Source organism: Camellia sinensis, chromosome 13, assembly GCF_055761805.1.
Source record: "Camellia sinensis isolate YWXY chromosome 13, ASM5576180v1, whole genome shotgun sequence".
Classification (NCBI taxonomy): domain Eukaryota; kingdom Viridiplantae; phylum Streptophyta; class Magnoliopsida; order Ericales; family Theaceae; genus Camellia; species Camellia sinensis.
In genome coordinates this window covers 53,767,554-53,793,527 of record NC_138973.1, presented here as the reverse complement: position 1 = coordinate 53,793,527, position 25,974 = coordinate 53,767,554, and the positions used below count along the sequence as shown (strand labels likewise).

Here is a 25,974-nt window from a genome sequence, read left to right as displayed (position 1 = left end):
GTCTTGAGGACGGTCAAAAATGGGGTGTCTACACATAGCGGATCGAATTCGGATCCTCGGTGACCTTTTCTGGCTGTGTATTCCTGTCGCCCTCCAAAACGATATCGTTTTGGAGGGCTTTTTTTTTTTTTCTTCTTCTTCTTCTCACTGATAACTCTCTCTCTCTCTCTCTCTCTCTCTCTCTCAGTCAGTTCTCAGTGCCCGAGTCATGGGAGGGGGATCAGAAAGCTATCGTCACAGCCTCTTTCGGAGAGGAGAGAGATTGTCCTTGAAGAAGAAGAAGACCCAAAAAGAGGGTTCGTGACTCACTGTACTGTACCACCACCATGAGAGCTAAGGTACAGAGCTAAATCAAAACCCTTTCGACCTCTGTTTATTCGATTCGATTCTCAGTTGACACACTATTTTTTTTTTTGTGATTTTAGTGGAAGAAGAAGCGTATGAGGAGGTTGAAGAGAGAGCGTCGAAAGATGAGGTAGCTATTGAAGTAACAATCGATGATGGACCTTCGCAATTGCGTCTATGGCTCTCTCCGTGTCGTTAATTTTCTTTTCGTTATTTAGGGTTTTTGGCATTTTGACAGATATATTTGCACTTGATGTATGAATATATAGTTCAAATTTTACGACTTTGGCTTTATTGAATATCAAGCTTTATTGATACCACTTGGGTTTGGTATTATTGTTTTGGGTTCTTTGTTATATGATCAATTGAATGCCTTTCTCCATTGTTTTTCACTATCTTCATCTTTGTTTGCTTTGTTTCCATTCTTGAATTGTTAGATCATAATGTGTTTTGAAGATGAATGGAGCTATTGCATCTTAAATGGGCTTGGTAATGGCCAATTGCTGTGTTCTGCTTGATTACACTACTTTCATGTATTGTGGGTATGTTTCAGAACAAAAAGATACAGAGGATTTAGGTGTTTAGGATCTGAAACACGAGATTTTTTAGTATCTTTAATTGTGGTGAAGAAGCATTAAGGCTTTAAAGTGATCTCTGGTTTGCCTGGTTTGCCCCCTCTCGGTGTGTGGTGCAAGTTTTTGTTTTTCTTTGTCTCTTGTTCCCACGGAAGTGAGGTTATTGGGTTAATCATATAATGGCAAACATTTTATTTGGGTTTGTGTTACTCATTCTTGTGAATCTTATCTACCATTCTTACACAGACTAATTGCAATGATGGCTCAGTATGGGTCGTTGGATTGATAACGGTTGTTCTAATATGTTTTTTTTGCCTTGTGTTCTAATTGTGATTTGGAGGATAGTGAGGTAAGGGGATTCAGAGGCCGGTGGAGATGTTGAGGTGAGGGGATTCGGAGATGGCGATGACGGCGATGGATTTCAAGGGTTGGACGGGCGTGGGGGTGCCGAAGAGGAGACCGGTGGAGATGTTGTAGAGGGAGGTGAAGATGAGAGTGGTGAGGTCGCCGACGGAGCCCTCGAGTTCCGACCAGATCGTGGTTTTGAGGCGGAGGTTGGTGGCGCATGGGAGAGTGGTTTGGGTCGAGGCAGTAGCGCCACCGTGGAAGGCCGAGGAGAGGGGTGGTTTGGGTCGATGATTGTTGCTCCTCTCTCCGATTCAATTTGCAATTTGAAATGAGGAGAGAGAGAGAGAGAGAGAGAGAGAGTTATCAGTAAGAAAGAAAGAAGAAGAAAAGAAAAAAAAAAAAAAAACCCCTCCAAAACGACGTCGTTTTGGAGGGCGACAGGAATCGGTTGCAGGGGAGTGCGACGGAGGATCCGGATTCATAGCGGATCGGGTTGTATTAGGTAACATTTTACTAGTCTAAAATTACATGAATTTAGAAAAAATTAATTTGCATCTGTTTATTGATTTGACGGATGTGAATTGAACGGGTTGTATGGGTAGATGGATGAATGCAATCGGTTTGACTGTTTAAATTTTACAAATTTTGAATATTTTTTTGAATTATAATTCATAATTTTTACAATTTCCAATAGCTAGTAATCTGGAATAAAAAATAAAAAATTATTTGTCTATAAAAAGCCATGGCACCATGTATAGTTTTAAGGTATTGTTTTTTATTTTCATAAAAATATATATTTTATTATTTCTATTCTATGTTGTTTCTTGCTAGTATTTTTTATTTTATTTTATTTTATTTTATTTTAAAATTTCATCTATGGCAGATCGAGTTTATACGGGTGCGGGATAGTTGATTTGCCATTCGAATCATATCTGTGAATTTCAAAATATTTCATTCACTGAAAGACACGCATCCATCAAAAATTAATCATAATAGGTCGATTCGATCGGATTAAACAAATTGGACGGATTCATGATCTTCCCTAGACATAGGGAGACCATACAACCAATTCATTCAAGTGCTACACAAAATAGACCAAATTTTTTAAATATATATATTTATAAAATTTAATATATCTATGTGTACATATATCTAGTCTTATCATAATATATAAATGTTATTTAAATTACAAATACATTTCTTGAGATCTGCGTAAAATACGAATCGTTCCTTGTAATTCTAGAAATTACATTCCATCCCCTCATATTTCTAATTTTATAACAAATGACTCATTTTATTAATAAATTATCAAGTTAATTAATAATTTTTAATGATATTAAAAATATGTTTCAATTAATAATTCATATAATTTTATTATTGTATAATAAAGCAGTTATTGAAAAATCTAGAAATCCCCTAGATGTTGATTTGTGATTATGTATCAATTTTAAGCAGAATATAACAATCCCAATCAAACAATCAAGACAAAGAGACACAGCGATTTAACGTGGAAAAAAAACCACAATTGGACACCTCCAACTGTGATAAAAAAAAAACCACGGGCAACAGCCACAAGAACAATCCACTAAGAAGAATTAAAGGAATTACACAGGTATACTCTCAATTACCTAGCGAATCCACAACGCCTAATTGAACCAACCTCTATGTGCCTCTTCCAACCCCATCTTCACCACGGAATTGTCTTTCTGATGAGCCACTCCGGATTCCACCAAAGCTTCAGGCTCGAATTCTTCAGAATCCACAACTGAAGAATAACTCTCTTTTGTGTATAACAAACAAACCTTTGATGTACTCTCTTTAGATCATGAGTTGAATACTCAATAAAAACATCAATGAAAACTCCCAAAGTATCCCCAGATATAAACCCTAGAAACCAAAAAAAAGATCTGGAGAAGTTATCCTAAAATCTGACCCAACACGCGAATTTATAGAATCTGTCCCGCGATCTCCGCTCGAGCTCAACACAGCCCGCTCGAGCGGACTGACCAAAAACTGCGTGCGAACAAACTGAGATGCGCTCGAGCGTAGGAGCATCCGCTCGAGCGTAAAATCACACCTTCCAGTATTTTTACAGGCGACTGCAGAGATGCTGAGAGCTTCCAATCCCCGCTCGAGCGTCACTTTCCCCGCTCGAGCGAGAAGGCCAAAAATGGAAAAACTGGAAAAAATATAACATGAGCGAACAGGCAACTTGAAAGCTTTATCATCACAAATTGTGTTCCGTTGGTTCTATTGAATGGATACATTTTGCTATATTCTTATACAGTTCCACAAGTTTTGGTTTTTCTGGTATGTTGCTCGTTTTTTTTTTACAGGTGAATGGTGGATGATGAATTGGATTGATGGCTTGATATATGGCAAGATTGGAAAAAATATAACATGAGCGAACAGGCAACTTGAAAGCTTTATCATCACAAACTTCTCTGAAATGCTTGATTCGGGTTGGATTCGCATCTAACAACTCATAGCCTCACTGAAATAAAAATGCGAATAAAATTACAACTCAAAGGAGTTTTGTCAAACGGGTTTGCCAAGAAATAAAACCTAACAATCTCCCCCTTTGGCAATGCCGTGACAAAACACACCTAACAAATAAAATCCTAAACACCCCAACCCCACTACAGCCAACAAAAGCCAACTTCTTTCTCAAGGTCATGATCTGCAAAACAGCTATTAGTGCCACAATCTCCAAAACAACTATTAGTCCCACAAGAGTATATGAAAAAGCAAGAGACATATGACACGATTATCTTGAAACATGAGATGGAAAACATGAATAGATGAAAAACTAAGACTCATGAAAAACAACTCTCAAACAACACAAGCAAGATCATAAACCACATAAGCAATGATATGACGATGTAAATACCATGAACATACAAGAAAGGCAAATAGTGCAAAGCAACATGCAAAACATATAGCCAATCTCAAAAGCCAACATATCAAAGTGTTCATGCTAAACAACTCTTGCAATGAGAAACCAAACTCCCTTACCAACCCAAATCAAGATGAACCAAACTCCCCCTCACTAAAAGCAACCACAAACACTGAAAACAGTGAACAAGAAGAGAATGATAAAAATAATATGGTGGAGCAAGTAAGGAATTTCAGATTAGTACCTTAAAACACATAAGATTATCCAAGAAGCACCATTACTAGTAAACACAATGGGCACAGTCGGTAGAAAATTCCTCATGAAAGAAAGTGATGCATTATGTGAAAAGCATAGATCCCATGATAAAAGTGTGTGCGTGACTCTTGGAGTTCGACAAACACTAGATTCAATCCTAGTAGTGATATGAAAGCTGGACCTCCGACAAGAGAGTCTTAAGCACGCCAAAGGAAAGTCAAACCACTAGGAATCAAGGGGTATTTGGTGAGTAAAGGCGGAGGCTCCCCCTCAATCAATGAATCTTTTCCCTTTTTTTTCTTTCTTTCGCACATTTTTTCTTTCTTTTGTATATCTTGTCTTCTTCTCTTTCTTTTGCTTTTTCTTTTTCTTTTTCTTTTTCTTTTTCTTTTTCTTTTGCACAATCATTGGTGGCTGACACGCTCAAGAGTATGGAAACCGAACCAGAGAAGCATGGATATAATAAGGATGGCCTGGTTGGTGACTCTGAGGTAGCCTTTTCCTCATGGCTAGACTGCAAAGAATTAAGGGGAAAGCCATGGAGGTGCAAAAAAGATGGTAGGTGGTTAAGAGACTCAACATCACCCATGATATGCTAGTATAGGTCAATTCCTCTAGAAACGCAAAAGATCAATGACAGAAGTCTATAGAAAAAAAATAATCACTAGGGCGGAAGACTCCAGAATTTGCTAATCCAAGAATGTGTACAGAATGAGACATACTAATCAAAGAACACACACTCCAAAATGAGTAATGACCACAGAATGCACACACATATTAACATGTAATGGATTTTCTCATCAATTCCAATATGTACCAAGGACCACTCAAAAATTTCAAGCTTGCAAAACCATACTAAGAAAATCTTTTTGGAATTTTTCTTTTTTTTTTTTTTTTTTTTAAATTTTTTTTTTTTTTTTTTTAACCAAAGCAAGACAAAAAACACACAAGCACACATTAAAAGACCCGAAAAAAAAAACACACAAAAACCTATAAACTAAAACGACCAAACAAATTAACACAAGTCAACTTTTCTCACCCAAATCTTTTTGGTCTTAACAAAATCAGGTCTAGCGGTCTTGGTAAGTGTCGTGGTGTAGTGAACACCCGCATGAATCTTGGTATTCCGCCTAGACATGTAAATCGAATTTCTACCCTTTTGAGGCACTCTCCCATGCAACTTATAACAATAAGGGCGAATATGACCATGCATACCACAATGATGACAAATAAAAACAGGGTGTACCTTCTTTTCTTTTACCTTACCAACTCTAGGGAGTTTGAGAAGTCTTTTCTCTTGTTGAATCTTTTGTCCCCCCTTTCCTTGAGTTCTTGTATCATGAGAAGTTGAAGCACTCTGTTTTTGCTCTTTCTTACCACCAAAGCCAATGCCACTCTTGTCACAACTTGTTTGTTGAGACCCAATGATATCCTCCAAGGTCTTTGATCCTTTGTTCCAAAGACCAATGGTAGCCATAGCACACTTGAGCTCTTCCTCTTTCTTGATCATTAGTTCTTCCAAAGCAACTTGTGACATCTCGAGAGATTCAATCTTTTCTTCATACATGGCATGGGTTTGCAGTAGCTCATTCCTCTCTGTCTCACAAGTCAACAGTTTTGTACAAAGAACTTGTCGATCATCAGCTACCTTGATGGCATTAATCCTGGCCTCGGAAATCTCCTCCTTAAGTTTGACATTCTCACATTCACATGCTTTGAGTTTCTTTGTGAGTTTGTCATTCAATTTGAATAACTTAAGAGACTCCTTATACAACTTTTCATAGGCTTGCTCAAGCTCTTCATGATCGCTCTCCGAGGATTCATCATCAGTGATATTCTCAACTGACCTCTTTGGAGAATCTGTTTGTCCTTCAGCTTCAGAAGCCGCCATGAAAGCTAGAAATTGTTTATGACCCTCTTCGCCTTGACCTTCATTGTCACTTTCATCTTCATCAGATTCAGATTCATCATCCCAAGTGATGGCAAGGGCTTTCTTCTTCTTCAAACGAGTGGGGCATTCTTGAGCAAAATGGCCAAATCCTTGGCATTCATAGCATTGGAGTCTTTCAGAGTTTCCTTGTATCTTTCCTTTCTCCTTCTTGGCTATAGAATTAATTTTGAGTTTATCTTTGCCTTTAGATTTATGAGAATGAGTAGATTCCAAAAGATTAGGATTCTTTTTCAAAAAAGATTTTTTAAATTGTTTAACAAAAGCAGCCATAATCTTGGAATCTATATCACAATCCTCATCAGAATCTTCTCTAACTTTATGAGCACTACTAAAAGCAATATCTTTTTGTTTCGTTTTGAAATTCCTGTGTGCCTCATAAGTTTGGAGATTTCCAACCAACTGATCCAGCTTGAGGTTGTCAACATCTTGAGCCTCCTCAATAGCTGTAACTTTTGGTTGGAACCGATCGGGCAAGGATCTCAAAATTTTTCCCACAACTTTGGATTCTGGAATTTTTTCACCTAAATTGAAGCTGGAATTTACAATGTCACTCAATTTCGCATAGAATTCATCAAAGGTCTCACTATCTTTCATTGAAAGGTTTTCGAAACTAGATGTGAGCCTTTGAAGTTTTGAGCGTTTAACAGAAGGAGTGCCCTCATGAATAGTTTGTAAGATATCCCAAGCCTCTTTTGCGACTTCACAATTACAAATACGACTAAATTCTTCAGGTGTGACAGCGCAAAAGAGAGAATTGATAGCTTTACTATTCCAGCTACTATTTTGGTAATCAGTTGTGTCCCACTGATCAATTGGTTTGGGGATTGTAACTCCATCAACAGTAATTGTTGGTTCAGTCCACCCATTCATGACGGATTGCCAAACTTTTTCATCAATAGATTTTAAAAAAGATCTCATCCGAGCTTTCCAAAAAGGATAATTGGATCCGTCAAGTAGGGGTGGTCGAACCATAGAATTTCCTTCACGAATTGTATCCATTATCACAAATCAAACAAGATCTCGTTCTAAAAGAAAATATTTTTTTTTTAAAAAAAATAGAACGACCTGCTCTGATACCAATTGAAAAATCTAGAAATCCCCTAGATGTTGATTTGTGATTATGTATCAATTTTAAGCAGAATATAACAATCCCAATCAAACAATCAAGACAAAGAGACACAGCGATTTAACGTGGAAAAAAAACCACAATTGGACACCTCCAACTGTGATAAAAAAAAACCACGGGCAACAGCCACAAGAACAATCCACTAAGAAGAATTAAAGGAATTACACAGGTATACTCTCAATTACCTAGCGAATCCACAACGCCTAATTGAACCAACCTCTATGTGCCTCTTCCAACCCCATCTTCACCACGGAATTGTCTTTCTGATGAGCCACTCCGGATTCCACCAAAGCTTCAGGCTCGAATTCTTCAGAATCCACAACTGAAGAATAACTCTCTCTTTTGTGTATAACAAACAAACCTTTGATGTACTCTCTTTAGATCATGAGTTGAATACTCAATAAAAACATCAATGAAAACTCCCAAAGTATCCCCAGATATAAACCCTAGAAACCAAAAAAAAGATCTGGAGAAGTTATCCTAAAATCTGACCCAACACGCGAATTTATAGAATCTGTCCCGCGATCTCCGCTCGAGCTCAACACAGCCCGCTCGAGCGGACTGACCAAAAACTGCGTGCGAACAAACTGAGATGCGCTCGAGCGTAGGAGCATCCGCTCGAGCGTAAAATCACACCTTCCAGTATTTTTACAGGCGACTGCAGAGATGCTGAGAGCTTCCAATCCCCGCTCGAGCGTCACTTTCCCCGCTCGAGCGAGAAGGCCAAAAATGGAAAAACTGGAAAAAATATAACATGAGCGAACAGGCAACTTGAAAGCTTTATCATCACAAATTGTGTTCCGTTGGTTCTATTGAATGGATACATTTTGCTATATTCTTATACAGTTCCACAAGTTTTGGTTTTTCTGGTATGTTGCTCGTTTTTTTTTTACAGGTGAATGGTGGATGATGAATTGGATTGATGGCTTGATATATGGCAAGATTGGAAAAAATATAACATGAGCGAACAGGCAACTTGAAAGCTTTATCATCACAAACTTCTCTGAAATGCTTGATTCGGGTTGGATTCGCATCTAACAACTCATAGCCTCACTGAAATAAAAATGCGAATAAAATTACAACTCAAAGGAGTTTTGTCAAACGGGTTTGCCAAGAAATAAAACCTAACAGTTATGAATTTCATTTTTTCCGTTAATTCCATTAAATAAAAAATTCTAACAAAGGGTATTTGTAATTTTTTAAATTATAGAAATAATTTGTATTTTAAACAAATCTTAGATGGTATATTGATAATTTATCCTTTAAATTATTTGAAAAATATGTAATTTTAGTCTTCTCGTGGTATAAAAATAAGAATATATATATTATATTTCGTTAATTAATTTTTTTTTTAATATTTTTTTACAGATAAAAAAGTTAGAATTGAAAATTTGTGCTGCGTGTTGCTGTCAATAAATGGCTATCCCTTCCAATGAGTTTAACAAAGCCAGGAGAGATGCTCTATCAAAGAGAGAACTCTGTCAGCCCACGGCCGCCGGCCAAATTTTTGTGAAAGTTTTGCTATAAATGATAAATTTTATATAAAGTATAATTATAATGTTTTCATGAATTTATAATATTGTTTAAAAATTGCCATTGAATAATAATTTTTCCCTTTATTTATTTATATACATACTTGTTTTGAAAAGTAGGTTACAAGTCAATTTTTTTAATTTTTTTTTAAATATATATAAAAAAATAGAGAGATAAATTTAAAAAAAAATTAAAAAATTGACTTTTAACTAATTTGTCAAAATAAATCATATTCAAATAAATTCACTTTTACCTAACAATAATTTTAAACACTTTTTAATATTTCTATTCCAAATAGACTATATGAAGCCACCAGCCTGTCCACTGATTAAACAACAAAGCCAGTTAGGGATGGCAATTTGAAACCGGCCCAATGGGGATCCCTGATCCCGACCCCGATCTAAGCGGTTTTTCCCCGAAAAATACCCCCGACGGGGAGGTGACGGTATTTGAAAATCAATCACCGATCTGTCACGGGCCGGGGACGGTGATCAGTGTTTGATCCCCGGCCCGGCCCGATCCCCGGCCCCGCTCCCGTCCCCAGCCCCATCCCCGAATTTCCCTGAAGTGAAATTACTTTTATACCCCTTATATTTATATATTTATATATATAATAATAAACCAACTCTCTCCCTCACTCTCATCTCAACTCAACTCTCTCGTTCATCTCTCTCTCCTCCACTCTCATCTCAACTCTCTCCCACTCTCTCGTTCATCTCGCTGTCAACTCTCTCTCTCGCGGTCACCGACGGCAACGTCAGCACCACCGCTGGCCCCAACTCCCCCTCTCCCTCACCGACGGCGACATCACCACCACCGCTGCACAACGTCTGTCTCTCTGCCACCACCACCGAACCCACAGCCACCGCCAGCCACTCTCAATCTCGATCTCTGTCACCACCGACGGCGTCGCTCAGATCTGTCTGTGTTAGATCTGTCTGTGTGTGTGTGTATGTGTGATCTGATCTGTGCGTGGGGATGACAATATATGTGTGTGTGATCTGATCTGTGTTTGTGAGTGATCTGATATGCGATTAATTTTTTTTTTAAGTTTAAATCTGTATTTATTGATGATGATAAAACATAGTATTTTTTGTTTCAGATCTGTGTGTGTGAGGCATCTGAATTTGTTTTTTTTTTTTTTTAGCCGGGGAATGCTCGAGGTCGGGGAAACCCGATCCCCGTTGGGGGCGGGGGTGGGGCAGTGACAGGATCCCCGTCGGGGATCAGGGCCGGGACCGGGGAAAATTCGACCATCGGGGATTGGGGACGGGGAGTGTGATCCCCGGCCCCGCCCCGCCCCGCCCCGCCCTGTTGCCATTCCTAAAGCCAGTAGACGTTCTAACGTCCAACTCTTTATGTGCCTGCTAGCAGGCCTATGCAGTGCAGTGCGGTGCGGTGCGGTGCGGTGCGGTGCGGTTCGGTTTGGACCAAATGCCAAGCATTGATGTCATTGCGTGAATTAAATTAAAATACATAATAAATAAATAAATCTCAACTTTGCTTGGTTTCTATTTTTTAAAAACAATTTTCAAAAAATTCTACACTCTTATTTTTCGTGTTTTTTTATTTTTACTGACTTTTTAAAATATTTTATGTAACTTTTTTACTTTTTAGACACACCTAACATAAATACACCTAAAAAGTAAAAAAAATGTAAAAAAAAATCTTTTAAAAATTCACTAAATACAAAAAATACAAAAAAAAAATATAAGAATTTAGTACATTTTTTGTATTTTTATGTATTTCTTAATTTTTAAAATTTTTTTTTCTTAATTTTTTAAAATATTTTTTCATAATTTTTTTACTTTTTGGACACATCTAAGTAAGGTGCATCCAAAAAAGTAAAAAAAAATATTTAAAATTTTAAAAATATTCACTAAAAACAAAAAAATACGAAAATTAAAAAACTCAGTTTTAAAAAAACTTAATTCAGAAAACTCAAACCAAACACAGTGATTGCTTTTTTACTTTAAATATTATTAACGGGTGACACACGTAATACGTGTAATTTAAATAATTAATAATAAAAATAAATGGTAAAAAATTTAATATCATAATATGTATGTTGTTTAAGTAATAAGTATGTTCTTGGTGAAATTCAATATCTTGGGTTCAAAACTTATTTACACTGTGTATAATATATTTTTTTTATTTTAACATATATAACGTTGCCATGTAACATGGGAAGAAACAGACTTTATTAAACAAATTTAAATTTTCACTTAATAATAATATAGATAGATAGATATTATAGATTGTTTTTTATTTGATCTTTAGTAAAATTCTATTTTAATATATTCTTAACCTAAGAAAGAAGAAAATAAAACAACAAAAACAAATTGACTTTAATTTTTTATTTTAGGTCACACATGTGATTGAGCCGGCCGGGAAACGGTGGACATGAAAAACAAAACTGTTTTGAAGCACAGAAAATGGAGCATTAGGGAAACACTAGTGAGCTGGCTCTCTCGTGATGTGATGGGTATCTTTGTTGTTGTTTTTTTTCTATTTTAATTTTTTTTTTTATTTCCAGCTCAGTGCTATTAGTGCTATGGTTTTTTGGAACTTCCAATCAGTTCCAATGGAAAAACACATGGGCATGTCGCGATTCGCAAGTCAATTTCACTGACTTTCGACTCCATTGCCATTAGTTTGCCCCATATTTCAACCACCCACAAAGTGAAAACGAATTTGTTGACAAACTTTTAAGCATGTTAACAAAACATAAGTTTCGGACTCACACAAAGACAATCATTGTACTGCACTTGTTGCTTCAAGCGAGAGCTCCTGTTTCACATCAACGATCTAGCTTCTATGTGGTTAAGGCTTAGTTTGGCATAATTTAAAAAAATTTAAAAATTAAAAAGTTATTGTCTTATTTAAGTCACATCATTTTATTTAAATCACATCATCTCCCAGTCACATCATTTTAAACTCAGCTCATATTTCACTTTTTTTTTTGTAAAAAATTAAAAAGTGCAATTATTTTGGTTATCCTAAATAACTCCTAAATGCCTAGTGTTGTGCAGTATGGATTTCTGGGTTTACCACGAAATGATGACCTATTCATTTTATAATTTTTTCACGCCTAGAACATTTATTAAAAAAAAAAATTAAATCAATTTGATAATAATAAACATAGTTACGATTTTACTATGTTTTTTTTAGTTGACCTAGTTATTTGATAAATTTTGTGGCCTCTTTGATGCTGAAAATCTCAATCTAATTTTTTTATATTTTTTTGAATTTTATATCTCTTAAAATACACATGTCATTTTGTGATTAGTCCAAAATTAAATTTACATAAATTAAGTTAATTTTTATATCTTTTTAATAATTTCTAATATTATTTTCTTTAATTTTGTTATTGCAAAACATGCAATGACATTATTACTATTTTAATTTCAATAGTTAGAGCATCTCCAACGGTAGTAGGCATTTTACCTATCTAAATATTACTATAATATATATTTTATTTTGCCTATCAACTGTTTTATGTTTTTACTCCAACCATGCTCTTTATTTTAGCTATTAATCTAAATACTATTAATTTTATAGAATGTCACGTCAACAACAAAGATGGAGGGAAATGATCATAATGATTGAATACATTTTGCCTAGCATTGAAGGCTAGCTACATGTAACTAGTGAATATGAGTTGAGCCAAAATGCCTAATCATATGCCTAGTGCATTGGAATTGAAAAAAGTGAATCACACTAGGCATTTTAACTAACAAGTATTATATGCCTAGTGCATTGGAGATGCTCTTAGGGTATAAAATCTATATCTATATTTATACTTCTATCTATATACTATTATATAGGTAAAAATATGGTTGAGTCCACGAATTTAAAACTTCTAATCTAATTTTTTTTTTAATTTTAAATTAATAAAATATAAAAATACATAAAATCATTAGTCATTTTATTTTCATGATAATTATTGCCCTTTTAATTATTATCATAACATATTTTAAATTCAGTGATTATTACATTTTAAATTGTTAAATGTAAAGTTCATTTATGATGTTGATATGACACAAAAATTAGAATTTTAAATTATAATAATAATAGAATACTATTTCACCAAATATAGTTTATTTATGGTCTAATAATGAACGTGAATCCATTACAATGTATATTAATCATGACCTATTAATGTTAATTTGCAAATTTTATTATGCAGAGTTATATATATATATATATATATATTGGTTCAAATTTTACATTTAATTTTTTTTTAAGTCTTAGAAACTTTTTTTTTTAATTTTTAAAAACTAAGAAATGTATTTGGCATAAAGCTATTGACACATCTAGCTATATATCTAATTTGAAAATCTTTTAAATGGAAAGTCCAAAATAAAATTTTATTCATAATTAAGCCACAGCTCATTTTAAATTTTGGAATATTTAAAAAATAAAATATAAAATTTAGTAATGTTATAACCATAATTGGTAGTATCTGATGTAACATCTTAAAAATAATAATTACATGTGTCATGTGATGCCCATTGAATAATGTGAGGTGTTACACTACATAGTTGTAGACATCTCATTTTTTACGGCCGTTACGACTTGGACATCTTTGCAAGTACACCCGATGATAAGTCTGTTTGCTCACCAAGCGCTCAAAGTCTTCAGCTGAATGTCATAACTTTGAGCATTTCTTATCCTCCATCCTTTTTGTCCCATTTTTGGACTAAGCCTTGGTCTTTCCGACCTGCAACCTCTAGTGGCCTGCCGACCATTCCTAGAGGTTGCCGGCCACTAGTGATGGCCGGCCGACCACTAGTGTTTTCTACAGATATTTTATGCCAGCTGTTTGCACAGATGCCAGCTGTTTGTACAGATGCTTGCATCTGTCCACACGTGGAGGGTTGGATCTCCTTGTAGAAATTTCATGTTTTTCTATATATAGGGACCCCCTTTCTTATGTTTTGAGATTAGAAAATTTTAAACTCAAAATTTTTCTCTCTCTCTACAATTCTCTCTCTCTCTCTCTCTCTCTCTCTCTATAAATTCTTTACACTTTTGCCTACTTACACTACACTCTTGCTTATACTTCCTTAACCAAATCCTCTCACCTTTGAACTGAGGTTCCTTGAGGCCTTCTTGGAGGTCTTGAAGTTGGTTTTGGTTTGAATTGTGGTCTAGAGTTACTCTTTGCTTCAAGAGGTAGAATACTTGCTTTCTTAACTTGCTTTCTTAGCTTGCTTTATATACTTATTTTCCTATCTTTTTTCCACTGTTCTGGGCTATTTTTTAGCTGTAAAAAAGTCTATTTTTGGGGGCTAAAATTGGCATTTTTGGCCATTAAAGGTTAGGAGGTGGTTCACCTTTCTCTATTCTTTGTTGTTAAGGCCATTTCACCTTCGTTTCCCATTTTCAAGCCATCTTTTTTTGGGCCTTTAAACACTGATTTTCAGAGTATTTTCAGTAGTAAAAATCAGGTTTTGAAGTCCAAATTTAAAGGCGTTAGCCTCCCCTTCTTATGTCTTGTTTGCTAGTCTAGTTGGTTCCATGCTTTAGCTTATTTCTCTAGCTTGTTGTAGCTTTATTCCAGCATGCTTTAGACTCTATTTTGAACTGTTTTAACTCTATTTTGGGGGTTGGTTATTGTATTTGAGTCTCATTTTGCATAGTTGTAGTGTAACAGTCCTCACAGGCTTGGTGTTTTAGGCCTTTAGACACCACTTATTTGAGTTGATTGCATGTTTTTAGTACTTTTCACAAAGAATACACAGTGTGTAAGGCTGATCAACTGAATGCTAGGTTGTCGAGTCATGCTGTAGCTCATTTCGGCTAGATTAAGCCAGGGGCAACGCCAAACAATGTCAGCAATAGACTTGTTGCACACCCAATGGCAGCACCATCCCTCATTCGGGAAATCCACTAGATGTTGGCAGAAGAAGTATGCTCGAGCTGAGTATACAGGGCAATAGTCCACTACCTTCAGTTTGTCCATTAGCCATATCTGAAAAGAGAGATTAAAGAATAGAGAGATGTATGTTGAGAGAACAACTTTGAGAGAAAAACAGAGCATGAATACCGAGTGATGTGAGAAATACATATTAGAAAGGATGGGAAATATTACCTGAAGAAGTAGTGGACTCCCCGCGAATTTGGTGGTCTCGTCGATGAAAGGCGTCTAGGCCTATCAATGTCTCGGCCAGCACCAAGCTGATGCAACTCTTGCCTTGTTTCAAACCTTGGGCCACTTCAACTAGCCAAATGCTAGACCTGTTAAAACTAGAGGCAAGAAAGAAATGTGCCATCATACACAAGCAAAGGGCGTGTGTAGCTCGACTTTTCGTGTTCCCTTTCAGAAGAATGAATAGCCCTTACAGTTCGGACTCCACTTGTGTTGGTTCTGAATCTGATTTCACAAGTACAATGTGAAACAATGGAAACACAAAAAGAGTCCAAATTCGGCAATTATTTTTGGAAAATCGATATTTTGAATCAAAAGCCAAAAATGGACTGCTTTGCCAGATTTCAGAGTCGCTACCTAAATATTTATGAGAAATTTAGGAAATCCGTGACTCTTGCCAAAGGCCATTAGTCCGTTGTTACCAAAGTGTCTTGGTTCGGGAACTTAGGCATGAGAAGGGAAGGTCAATAATGAGCACCCCATTCATCCGATCAAAGATTGGCCTCTACTAATTATGATGTGATTCTTATATACAATATATGTTCTTATTTTGATTTTTTAATAAATCTTAAAATTTATTATGTGAAGCATACAAGGTATAGACTAGTTTGCTCAAATTAGAGCAATTCAATTTCATGTTTGTTTTTTGAAAAGGGTTTGAATTTGCCACTTAACAAAGTGGGCTTAAAGTTTGTGAATTTGCCACTACAAAGTGGGCTTAAAACGTACATTCGTTGAATCATTCCAATTTAAGCAACAAGCCTTCATCCACAGGCATTCAAGCAGTTTATCAATTAAGCACTTATCCTCATAGTAAAATGCTAAACATAATAAGAAACTTATATACAGGCAGGATGCTAAAGCATAACAACTCACATATTTACCGACGTCCTGCGAACAAGCTACAAAACAAAGTTAGAAAATATGCATGATTCCTAACTATGCAACACATGTGATATTCAATTACTAAGCTCGGCTACTAATATGGCATGTGAAATGATTTGATCGCCTGCGGTCTAAGCATGTAATCAAAGAAGTATTGATACGACAATGTGAATGAGAATAATGAACCGAGCCCTGGTGCATGCAATACAAGTGGATGCAAACATGAAGCATGCTAAATTAAGCATGATGTCCCTAATCTAACCATCGTAAACTGGTAAATAAAAGGGAGAAAGACGTGGGATTGGAAGACATACACATTATTACAAGTTTGTTTGTCCTCGCGCAGGAGGGTTCGAATGAACTAATGCGCCCTTACGCAGGAGGGTCTGAATGAACTAACTAGCTAACTAATTAAAGCTAAATTATTACAAAACCAATGAACTATCTATACGAACTAGTTATTACACCATCACAACTAATTAATTATTCTAGATAATTAATTACACTAATTAATTCATTATAAAATTCTAATGAAGACCAAGAAGAAGGGTGTGCTCATTAAGTTGGACTTTGAAAAAGCATATGATTCCATTAATTGGGGTTTTCTGATTGATATGGTTTCTAAATTTGGTTTTGGAGCTAAATGGATTAATTGGTTGAAGGAGTGCGTTACAACCGCAAGGGTATCTGTACTTGTCAATGGATCCCCTACCGAAGAGTTTAGCCCTCAAAGGGGTTTAAGGCAAGGTGACCCTCTGTCTGCTTTTTTGTTCAATCTTGTAGCCGAAGGTCTACATATGTTGTTGAGCAGAGCTTGCGAGTAAAATCTAATCAAAGGGGTAAAAGTAGGCTGTGAGGAGGTGGTGTTAACTCACCTACAGTTTGCGGATTACTCACTTTTATTCAGTGAAGCGGAGGTGGAGGAGGTGAGGAAATTGAAAAGAGTGCTAAGGTGCTTCGAAATTATGTCTGGGTTGAAAATAAACTTTCATAAGAGTGTGGTATGTGGTGTGGGTGTTCCTACGGAGGTGATTAATGAAATGGCTGGAGTTCTAAATTGCAAAGTAAAATCTTTGCCACTCACTTATTTAGGGTTACCATTAGGAGCTAATCCAAGGAGGAAAACCACTTGGAAACCAGTAGTGGTTAAAGTGAGAAATAAGCTCGCGGGTTGGAAGAGGAAGATGCTATGTTTTGCGGGGAGGTTAACTCTTGTTAAATCAGTAACTTTAGCTTTGCCAGTATACTATTTGTCATTGTTTAGGATGCCTGAAGGGGTCACTAAAGAGCTGGAGCAGATTCAAGCTAATTTCTTATGGGGTGGTTCTGAATTGAAAAAAAAATTCACATGATTAAGTGGGAGGACATGTTGAAAAGTATGGATCAAGGTGGTTTGGGAATTAGAAATTTGAGGGATGCAAATAAGTGCCTACTAATAAAGAGGTGGTGGAGGTTTGGTAGTGAAAAAGATGCTTTGTGGAGAAAGGTTATTTGCAGTAGAAATAAGCTGGAGATGGCTAGTTGGATTCCACCTCTAATTCCGTCCAATAGTTACTCATCAGTTTGGAATGGAATTATCTCGGTTGCTGAGCAGTGCAATACCTTAAAGGAGTATTATTTGCATAACTTTAAATTGAAAGTAGGGGATGGGAAGAGGATCAAGTTTTGGTCAGATGTGTGGTGTCATTCTGTGTGTTTGAAAGATGAATTTCCAACTTTGTATAGGTTATCTTTGGAAAAGAAGGAGCCCTTGAGAGTCTTGGTTGATAAGAAGACCTCAGCAAGTGATTGGTCCTTTGCTTTTGGAAGAGAACTTTATGAATGGGAGGTGATGGAGTTGGGTAGGCTTAACAATATTCTGGTGGTAGCACTTGCTGTATGTGCAGAGCGTACAGATCAATCTGTTTGGTCAGCTTCAATTCATGGGGTTTTAAAAGTTGCAGATTTGCAAAAGTTTGCTGTAGGAAATGATGGTGTCATCCTTAGTACAACTAAGTTAATTTGGCTCAAATATGTCCCGCCAAAGGTGCAAGTGCTTGGGTGGTTTGCTTGGAAAGGGAGAATCAAGACAAGGGAGTTCCTACAGAAATTGGGTGTGATCAGCCCCAATGACCCTACAACCTGTGTGTTTTGTAACAGTGCTTGCGAATCAGTGAACCATGTCCTTATTTGGTGTCCCTTCGTGTGGAAGATCTGGGCAAAAATGTTAAAGTGGTGGGATATCCAAACTGCATTGCCATGGACTGTGGAGAGTCTTCTCCTGTGGTGGACAGGGGAAAAGCTAAAGAAGAAAGAAAGGATGATTTGGGGGGCAATTCCTTTGGCAGTGATGTGGTCAGTCTGGAGATGCGGGAATGACTGCGTTTTCAGAGCAAAAGTACCAAATGAAGAGGATCTCTGTGAGTTAATTAAATATAGGATTGCTTATTGGGTAAAACCACACCTCAGGGACTTTCATTTTTCTGAGCAGGATTTTATTACTAATCTGAGGCAAATTAGGAGGTGCTTGGGTGGGTTTGTTGCTGATTGATGCTCTTGGGTCTGTTATGGATGTGTAGTGGTAGCCTGGGTGAATTAGCTGCAGCCAATGTTCTGAGGTGTGTTTTGTGATGGGTCTGAAGTGTGTATGCTTCTGCTGATATAGCTGGTGTAATTGCTGAAACTGTTCTGAACTGTGTGGTGAACGTGTGTGGTGAAGTCCTGCAGTGTGCTCCATTTCAGATGAGCATCTGTGTGGTGAAGCAGTGGTTCTGATCCTTATGGTGCAACTGATGTACAGCTCTAGTGTGGAGGTTCTGTACAGATTTTGGTGCTGTTTTGGTCCATACAGATTTTGGTGGAGGTTGCTGTCAGTGCTTTGAATTGCATCAGGAGTGTGGTTAATGGTTGGTTGTTGTTTGACTGAGAATACTTCTGTTTCAGAATAATTCTGGTTTAGTTGGCTGTGGCTCTGATTGAGAATGCCTCTGATGGAAGGATGATTGGCATGCTCTGTGGCTCTGATTGGCATGCTCTGATTGGCTGTGGCTCTGAATTGATCAGATATGTATTTTATGCTGTTCTGTTGCTTCGATCAAATGGAAGGTTGATTTTTGTTTTGATCAGAAATGGGTTTTGTTTGCTGCCGCTGAATTTTTGATTTTTATCTTTCCTCTTTTTCTTATTGTTGGTTTCTCACCAACTGGCGCTTGGCGCTTTTTAGCCCCAAGCTCCTCTTTATTGATGTAATCTTCATATCTTGTATGTTTTATCAATAAAGATTTTACTTTGCCGATCAAAAAAAAAAACTAATTAACTAAACTAATTAATTAATTCTAAAATTCTAATTCAGTAATTGATTATAACATTCTAATGAATTAACTAAATACCTACACGAATTAACTAATTCTAAAATTCTACTGAATTAACTAACACTAAACTAAACTCCTCTAAATGAAACTGCTGCAGCTCCAACAGCAGCTCCACCTTCAGCCCCGGCCATGTCGAGATCGCCTTCCTCTATTTTCTTTCTCTTTCTCTTGTTTTCTTTCTTGTGGGTCGATTTGTAGTGTGAAGAACAAAATGGTGGAAGATGAGACACACAAAGAGAGAGAGAGAGAGAGAGAGAGAGAGAGAGAGCTTCGTGAAGATGCTGCTGCTGCCATTAACAAAAGACCACGCTCATCATGGAAACTGAGAGAGAGAGAGAGAGAGAGAGAGAGCTGGTGGTGGCTCGGTGCAGAGGCGGTTCCCATGGCTGTTGCTGCTGCGATGTGGTGACTGGAACAGAAGAAGCACGAGCGTTGCTGCTGCTGCAGCTGCAGCTACTTGGCCACCCCACCAAGATTTGTAGAGATAGAACGGTTTGAGTGGGGAGAGAAGTTGTGTTGCTGTGTTGTGTAGCTCCGTGTGTTCTCCCCTCCCTGAATTCAACACAGAGAGCGAGAGATTGAGTTTCTATGTCCACCAACTTTAACACCCCCAACCCAGCACAAGATAGAAGCGAAGATGATAGTCGGAGAGGGAGAGAGAGAGAGAGAGAGAGATTGGTCAAGTGATGGAACCGAAGAGAGAGATTGGTTATCTTCTCCATTCATGTATCATGTGTGTGATTATAGGAGAGGAAGAGAGATCATGCATCTCTTGGGTGTGTGAGCTGGTGTGTCTGCGTGTGCATGTGTGTGCATGTGTATCTCTTTACATTTTCAACACTCAAAACAGCCGAGAGAGAAGAGGGTGAAGTCCCTCCTGTGTGTTTTGGCTCTGTAAAATAACTGATGTATTATTATTGATTGATGTATTGACACAAGATTGTTGTCTATCTGTATATTGATTACAACTCCTACATATAGAAGAGAAGGTAGCAGATTGTGGTGGTGCTGGTAGGGGGTGAAGTGGAGGTGGTAGGTAGAGTTGAGTGTGTTAGGTGAAGTGGAGGTGGTAGGTGGAGTACAATTTACATTTACAATTTACATTAACAGGCTCAATCACTATCAAACTCCCAAGAGAGAGAGAGCTTGTGTGTTGTGTATGGTGAAACTTAGTGTGTGTTCTGTCTGTATGTGGGTTCTTCTCCCCCCTCTCTCACTCGAGTGTACTATGTGTCGGTGTGTATATCAGTGTGTGTTGTGTATGATGAAGCTTAGTGTGTGTGTGTGCTGTGTATCATCCGAAAGAGAGAAATGTGTGTGTACGTGTGTATGCTATGCTCTCTCTGTGGGTTGTTCTCCCTCCTCTCTCCCCCGAATGTGCTCTCCGTGGGTGTGTTTTTATCTCAATTCTAGAGAGAGAGAGAGAGAGTCCTTGTGTCTTGGTGTGTCTCTTTTCTTTCTTTTCTTTATTCTTTGAATCCACCACCCCGACAGAGAGAGCGAGGTTGATGCATTCTGTATGTCATCTTCAATTGAAGAGAGAGATGAGATTAAAAACCTTTTTCCACTCCTTGCTTTCACTCTAAAACAAATCTTCCACCGCCCCAAAAAACATTATGGTCATTATGGTCATTCAGGTGACCCCTCCTCTCTGTCTTCTATCATCATGTCTCCATTACAAACCCCAATCATCATGACCATATATTCCATCCTATTATATAGACATATATATATATATATATATAGATATTTTGAAATCTAATTGAATCCAGAAGGTGACCGACTTCTCTTTTCTTTTTCTTTTTTTTTTGATTATTTCTTTTCTTTTCTCTTCTTTTTTTTTCTTTTTTATTATTATTTTTTTAATTTATATCACAACACTTAAAAAATATATACAAATACATAAATTATATAAGATTATAAAATATTACAAATTAATAAAATACTAACAATATTTTAGTGATATAAAATAATTTGGCCAAAGTGGATGAGGTTTGAGATTAAAGCTTCAATTTGATTTTTCTGCTGAGAAATTCATAAAATAGCATTTTTCAATTTTCATCAGCGAGTATTCAAAACACAACACCCAAGTCTTAGGGCTGGTCAAAAATAGAGTGTCTACAGTTGCCCCTATTTGACAGAGTTCGAAGTCATTTCATGACGTGAGTGAATATCAAAGCCTGAATACGACTCTTTTGACAAGGCCGTAAGACTTGGTCAATCAAACAAGATGCAATGCATGTGGTTGAACCCGAAGGTTGCCTACGTATCTCATTGCAAGGAATCAAACCAGCGTAGTTCGGGGGCAAGATGCTAATGATATGCAGAAAGATTTTGGAAACTGGACTTATACACTACGCGAAGCCGAGTAAATCAACAACCTAACGCGTCTCATGCGAAAGGAGAAATGGTGGCACACACCAACAGACGTGCCCAACCGTATCTCATACGGAAGGGGGAGGGTTGTAACCGGGGTAAATGTTAGATCCTAACACGTTTAATGTGAAAGGAGCAGAGGCAAATTCGAAGTCCAAACGCGCCTCACGCGAGTGGAAGAAGGTGTGATAGAATGACAAGGGGTACCCTCTACATGTAGAAGCCACTGATGCCGTGTTTTTTTTCTTTTTTATATTCACAACTTTCCTTATTCTCCAACGGAGTGACAGACTAGGTTGGTTCAGTATCCAGAATTGAGGCGCATGCACGCTACCTCAACCTATGGGGCTGCCATACAGATTTCAAGCCAAGGATACACCCCTGGATATTTAAACCAGACTTTAGTTACGGAAATCCTGGACCTTTTGCGTTCTAGGTCTCGGCCATTCGAACTCTAGTTTCCACCGTCGCAGTGGGTCTCCTAGAAACTCATTACAAACACAGGCAGGTGGCTATAACAGACCGTCTGAAGTCGTTTGGGTACGACAAACACTAAAGGAATTGCACCTTTAGAGGATTTAAGGTCTCCTAGACTAGGGATTTACGGTCTCCTAGACCCCGGGAGTCGTTCGGGCACGACAAACACCAAAGGAATTGCACCTTCAGAGGATTTAAGGTCTCCGAGACCGGAGGATTTAAGGTCTCCTAGACCGGAGGATTTAAGGTCTCTAAGATCGGAGGATTTAAGGTCTCCTAGACCGGGGATTTAAGGTCTCCTAGGCCGTGTACAAGACAGTGTGAGTAAGGTGCACAAGATAGTGTGATGCGCAAAATAGCACGATTGAATTGAAATGCACAAGATGCACAAGAAAGTGTGATTTGGATTAAAATGCACTAGACAGTACAATGCGCTCGACAGCGCGAATTGAGTTTGAAATGCACTAGACAGTGCAATGCGCTTGACAGTGCAAATTGAGTTGGAAATGCACAAAACAGTGCAATGCGCAAAATAGCGCGATTGAATTTGAATGCACAAGACAGTGCGATTGATTGAGTTGAAATGCACTAAACAATGCGAGTGAGTTGTAATGCACTAGACAATGCGATTGATTGAAATCAAATGCACTAAATAGTGCGAGTGAGTTAAAATGCACTAGGCAGTGCGATTTGATTGCGATGCACAAGACAGTGCAATTTGATGTTTGAAGCAAAATCATTGTGCGATAGATGCATAGAATGAAAGGAGGAAAGATGGTGTGAACACCAGGCGCACCTGCTGTTTTTAACCGATATGCAATCCTAACGCGTCTCACGCGAGAGGAGGAGGGGTGGTGTGAACAGACAGGTGCACCTGCTGTTTTTAACCAATTTACAATCCTAACACGTCTCATGCGAGAGGAAGAGTAGTGAATCTTGAGATCCAATCGCGTCGTTCGCGAGAAGAGGGATAATGAAGTCCAATCGTGTCTTTTCGTGAGAGGAGGAATGGTGAACTTGAGATCCAAACGCGTCTGTCATACGCGAGAGGAGGAATAGTGAACTTGAGATCCAAACGCGTCTTACGCGAGAGAAGTATGTGAACTTGAGATCCAAATGCGTCCCACGCGGGAGAAGGATGTGAACTTGAGATCTAAACGCGTCTTACGGGAGAGGAGTATATGAACTTGACATCCAAACGCGTCTTACGGGGGAAAAGTATGTGAACTTGAGATCCAAACACGTCTTACGCGAGAGGAGGATGTGAACTTTAGATCCAAACGCATCTTACACGAGAGGAGTATGTGAACTTGAAATCCAAACGCGTCTTACGCGAGAGGAGTATGTGAACTTGAGATCCAAACGCGTCATACGCAAGAGGAGGAAGGTGCTTTCCAAACGCGTCTTTTCGCGAGAGGAGAAAGGTGAACTTTAGATGCACAAGACGGTGCGATGCGCAAAATAGCGCAATGGATTGAGATTGTGCGATAGACGCTTGATTGTGCGATAGATGCACGGTGCGGATGTGATCGTGCGATAGATGCACAGTGCGGGTGTGTTCGTGCAATAGATGCACGGTGCGGGTGTGATTGTGCAATAAATGCCCGGTACGGGTATGATCGTGCGGTAGATGCACGGTGCGGGTGTGATCGTGCGATAGATGCACGGTGCAGGTGTGATCATGTATATAAACAAAATATACACAGATACGTATAGATACATATATATACGGTATAGATACACAGACAGATACAGATATATATGGTTTACAAATATATACGATTCACAAATATATACGGTATATATACACAGATATATACGGGATATATGCACAAATATATACGGTATATATGCACAAATATATATGGTATATATACACAGCTATGTACGGTATATATATGTACAAATATATACGGATATATACAAGTGGGGAATGTTCTGTTTGCGGCTGTCAGTGGGAAGATGCTTTTATTGAGAAGGCATATTCCGTTTGTTGACATCAACACACAAAATGAAAAAACACAAAATGCATGGACACGGGGTGCAAACCCCTGACCTCAGGCCCGGCCTCCGAGTCCTTAACTACTGAGCCATGCTACCCTTGTGACAAATATGCAAACAAATATATATATATATATATATATATATATATGAGACATATATATAGAACCAAAACAAAACAAAAGAAACATTTGTTGTGGGGTTCGAACCCCTGACCTTGGGCTCAGCCTTTTAGCCTTCAACCACTGAGCCACACCACTGAACCCAAGCCACTCTTGTGACCAAATGTTCAAACAAATATATATAATACATAGATATATACATATTTGTATAAATATACAATTCTCCCGTTTCTCTCACCGTGTTTGACACGCGGGCTTGCTTTTGCGTCGGCTGGCCGACAAAAGCAGGCCTCCTCGATTTGTAAGCTCGCCTCGACTCTTTCTCCCTCTTTGTCTTCTTCTATTCTGTCTTCTTCTTCTTTTTCTTCATCATCACTGATTTCTCTTCTTCTTAATCAGTCTTCTCCGTCTTCTTCTTCATCACTGATTTCTCATTCTTCATCACTTACCACTCTCCTTCTTCTCACTCACCCCTGTTTCTTTTTCCTCATTGAGAGACAAACTTTTTCATCGAGAGACAAAACAAAGAAGGTCTAACCTCAGTCTATTCTTTGTTCTTACTCTGCAACTCATTCCTTTTACACCTCTTACCTCTAATCCATGGCTTCCTCGTCCCGTCCCCTCACTCTGTTTCCGGACCTGAACGATCCCATAAACTCTTCTGGTTCGGGGCCGAGTGCCCCTACTGTTTCTCTTTCTAACCATCCTGTGTTGTCGATGGAGCAAATAATGGCCGCTCAATCCGACATAGAAGCCAACCGCTTTACATTGAGGTCCTGCATGGAGATAATGGCGGCGGTCACTAACTTGTCTCACCGACTACAGACCAGGACGAGTGAAGTACACCAAGTCAATGTCCAACTCTCTCTACTCCAGCGCATATACAAAGATGCGCGATCAGAGATTTGTGCATTGAAGGCTGAAAACAAGGAGCGGAAACGACAAATCACCTCAGTGGCCCAATTTGGAGTGCCTTCTTACTTCGCCTTTGATAGTAGGCGGGGGGCCGACTCTCTTGGCGGAAGCACTGGGGCAGGGCCTCGAAGGTCTCTGATGACAAAAAGAGGAAGAGCTCGACAGAAGAGCTGAGTAAGTGAAGTCAGCGCGTGGCCGTCACCGGAAACGAAATAAGAGTTCTCTCTCTCTTTATGTTTTTTTTTTCTTTTTTTTTCTTCTTTTTTTCCTGGGCTTGTTTTTTTTTTTTTTCTTTTTCGTTTTTGTTGTATATATGAGTTTTTTTATTTATTTTAATTTTTTTTTTGGGGGAGGCAAGCATAGGTTTGACTCTTTTTTTTTTTTTTTTTTTGTATTTTCTGGGTCTTTTTTTTTTTTTTGGAGTCTCTGTAATCGGGGATGTCCTCCTTAGACTGCAATAAAATCAGTTTAGGTTCTGTACATCAATGACGTGACTGGCACATCACTCTGACTTTGAAAATAATTTTGTTTGATTGAATTTGAGAATGATTGAATTTGAACTCCGAATTGGACATTGATTCCATACTACCCTGAATTAAAAATGACTTAACGAAAGAAAAACAAAGCAAAACAATCAAAACACACTTATATACACTGACTGGTAT

General features: G+C 37.9%; 1 protein-coding gene and 1 long non-coding RNA gene across 2 annotated transcripts; both read left to right on the top strand.

Moving 5' to 3' along the window:
- The first annotated feature begins 255 nt into the window (after positions 1 to 255).
- LOC145805822 (uncharacterized) lies at positions 256 to 727 on the top strand. Its single transcript, XR_014347972.1, has 2 exons — positions 256 to 338; positions 426 to 727. It is a non-coding gene; the product is annotated as an uncharacterized LOC145805822 (long non-coding RNA).
- A 16,826-nt stretch (positions 728 to 17,553) lies between these two features.
- Positions 17,554 to 20,895, top strand: LOC145805821 (uncharacterized). The gene is made up of 2 exons (XM_082901032.1): positions 17,554 to 20,307; positions 20,529 to 20,895. The coding sequence occupies exon 1, from the start codon at positions 17,582 to 17,584 to the stop codon at positions 18,596 to 18,598; it is 1,017 nt and encodes a 338-aa protein (XP_082757158.1). The 5' UTR covers positions 17,554 to 17,581; the 3' UTR covers positions 18,599 to 20,307; positions 20,529 to 20,895.
- The last annotated feature ends 5,079 nt before the right edge of the window (positions 20,896 to 25,974 follow it).